Source organism: Conger conger, chromosome 8 (genome assembly GCF_963514075.1).
Source record: "Conger conger chromosome 8, fConCon1.1, whole genome shotgun sequence".
In the NCBI taxonomy this organism is placed as follows: domain Eukaryota; kingdom Metazoa; phylum Chordata; class Actinopteri; order Anguilliformes; family Congridae; genus Conger; species Conger conger.
In genome coordinates, this window is record NC_083767.1 from 63,667,649 (window position 1) to 63,670,148 (window position 2,500).

At 54.5% G+C, this 2,500-nt stretch overlaps 1 protein-coding gene across 1 annotated transcript in view; it reads left to right on the forward strand.

Moving 5' to 3' along the window:
* The first annotated feature begins 2,270 nt into the window (after nucleotides 1–2,270).
* The window catches only part of LOC133135235 (N-acetyllactosaminide beta-1,3-N-acetylglucosaminyltransferase 4-like), a 3,066-nt gene continuing 2,836 nt past the window's right edge, over nucleotides 2,271–2,500 (forward strand). The window contains exon 1 of the mRNA XM_061252100.1: nucleotides 2,271–2,433. Coding sequence (XP_061108084.1) covers nucleotides 2,430–2,433 — 4 coding nt within the window. The 5' untranslated portion in view covers nucleotides 2,271–2,429. The remainder of the gene's footprint in view (nucleotides 2,434–2,500) is intronic.

The window sequence follows — 2,500 nt, forward strand, 5'->3', positions numbered from 1 at the left end:
CCTCACTCCTGGTCCTGGAGAGCCGCAGGGTGTGCTGGGGTCCTCACTCCTGGTCCCGGAGAGCCGCAGGGTGTGCTGGGGTCCTCACTCCTGGTCCTGGAGAGCCGCAGGGTGTGCTGGGGTCCTCACTCCTGGTCCTGGAGAGCCGCAGGGTGTGCTGGGGTCCTCACTCCTGGTCCCGGAGAGCCGCAGGGTGTGCTGGGGTCCTCACTCCTGGTCCTGGAGAGCTGCAGGGTGTGCTGGGGTCCTCACTCCTGGTCCTGGAGAGCTGCAGGGTGTGCTGGGGTCCTCACTCCTGGTCCTGGAGAGCCACAGGGTGTGCTGGGGTCCTCACTCCTGATCCTGGAGAGCCGCAGGGTGTGCTGGGGTCCTCACTCCTGGTCCTGGAGAGCCGCAGGGTGTGCTGGGGTCCTCACTCCTGGTCCTGGAGAGCCGCAGGGTGTGCTGGGGTCCTCACTCCTGGTCCTGGAGAGCCACAGGTTGTGCTGGGGTCCTCACTCCTGGTCCTGGAGAGGTGCAGGGTGTGCTGGGGTCCTCACTCCTGGTCCTGGAGAGCCGCAGGGTGTGCTGGGGTCCTCACTCCTGGTCCTGGAGAGCCGCAGGGTGTGCTGGGGCCCTCACTCCTGGTCCTGGAGAGCCGCAGGGTGTGCTGGGGTCCTCACTCCTGGTCCTGGAGAGCCGCAGGGTGTGCTGGGGTCCTCACTCCTGGTCCTGGAGAGCCGCAGGGTGTGCTGGGGTCCTCACTCCTGGTCCTGGAGAGCCGCAGGGTGTGCTGGGGTCCTCACTCCTGGTCCTGGAGAGCCGCAGGGTGTGCTGGGGTCCTCACTCCTGGTCCCGGAGAGCCGCAGGGTGTGCTGGGGTCCTCACTCCTGGTCCTGGAGAGCCGCAGGGTGTGCTGGGGTCCTCACTCCTGGTCCTGGAGAGCCGCAGGGTGTGCTGGGGTCCTCACTCCTGGTCCCGGAGAGCCGCAGGGTGTGCTGGGGTCCTCACTCCTGGTCCTGGAGAGCCGCAGGGTGTGCTGGGGTCCTCACTCCTGGTCCTGGAGAGCCGCAGGGTGTGCTGGGGTCCTCACTCCTGGTCCCGGAGAGCCGCAGGGTGTGCTGGGGTCCTCACTCCTGGTCCTGGAGAGCTGCAGGGTGTGCTGGGGTCCTCACTCCTGGTCCTGGAGAGCTGCAGGGTGTGCTGGGGTCCTCACTCCTGGTCCTGGAGAGCCACAGGGTGTGCTGGGGTCCTCACTCCTGATCCTGGAGAGCCGCAGGGTGTGCTGGGGTCCTCACTCCTGGTCCTGGAGAGCCGCAGGGTGTGCTGGGGTCCTCACTCCTGGTCCTGGAGAGCCGCAGGGTGTGCTGGGGTCCTCACTCCTGGTCCTGGAGAGCCACAGGGTGTGCTGGCTTTCCTTACTCAGCAGTTAATTGATCAATTAAATGAGTTGATTAAATCAGTTAACTCACCTCATCTGGTTCTTGGGTCTGAATTGGTTGCTGATTTTAGGGTGAAAACAAAAGCAATCGTCATTCTAGGGATGCGCAATGTGTGTTGTATCTCTGTTTTTCGGGTTTGTAATTCTCTTCACTTTCAACACATGTGCTATAAGACATAATTTCATGTTTGTATCGATTCTGTAAATGCTATAGATTCGAAATCCATGAAAATGAACCATGCATAAACATCGCATTGTTGCGCAACCAATAAAACGTTTTGCGATACAAGATCAATCTGACGGAAATTCATTATTTGGACTTAATAGCTACACTAGATCTTCGAATATAATGTATTTATTAAATATAAATAAAAGTAGAGTACATCGTGACTTTGTGATGTTAGTAGAATAATCTTCAAACATTACGTCAGTTGATTTTGGCAACAGTGACGCTCTAACATTTTATTAAACCTGTAGATACATGTATGTTGTGAGTACGCAAAGCTTATCAAGCAGTCACAATTCTAATGATGCCATATTTGTAGACTAATTTTCAAACATCAGGTAGTTTGGCAACATAGAATGAACTAGAGGAGACAACAAACTTTTTTTGTTTATTAGTTCGCACATTCAGCCTCCGAAAACAAACTGTCACCAAGTCAGAGATCTGTGCTGATCTATTTAATTTCCTGGCTTTCAGCAAATGCAAACTTTTCACTTAAAACGTAGTTTTTTGTTATTAATATTGATAAATGGGCGTTGACCATTTGGCGTTGCACAGTACACAGATATGCTTGAGAGATAAATCAGTCATTAATTAGTCCTTCCACATTCCACTTGAACTGCCGCGTTGGCCGTCAGTCATTTCTCGGAACTTCATGTTCCACTGAGTTTCAAGGGCAGGCGCCCTATCTCACGTGATCACACGAGCTGCAGACCGTCCTCTGAACGCTTCTCTTCGGCGCTTTTCAGCTCGCGCGTCTCAAATGGAGTAGCTGCTTTTGAAGAGATGGGTAAGTTGCATTTTAGCGCTACATTTCTGAAGAAAAGGTTTGGATTGGGTTGCTGTATTAGCCTAAC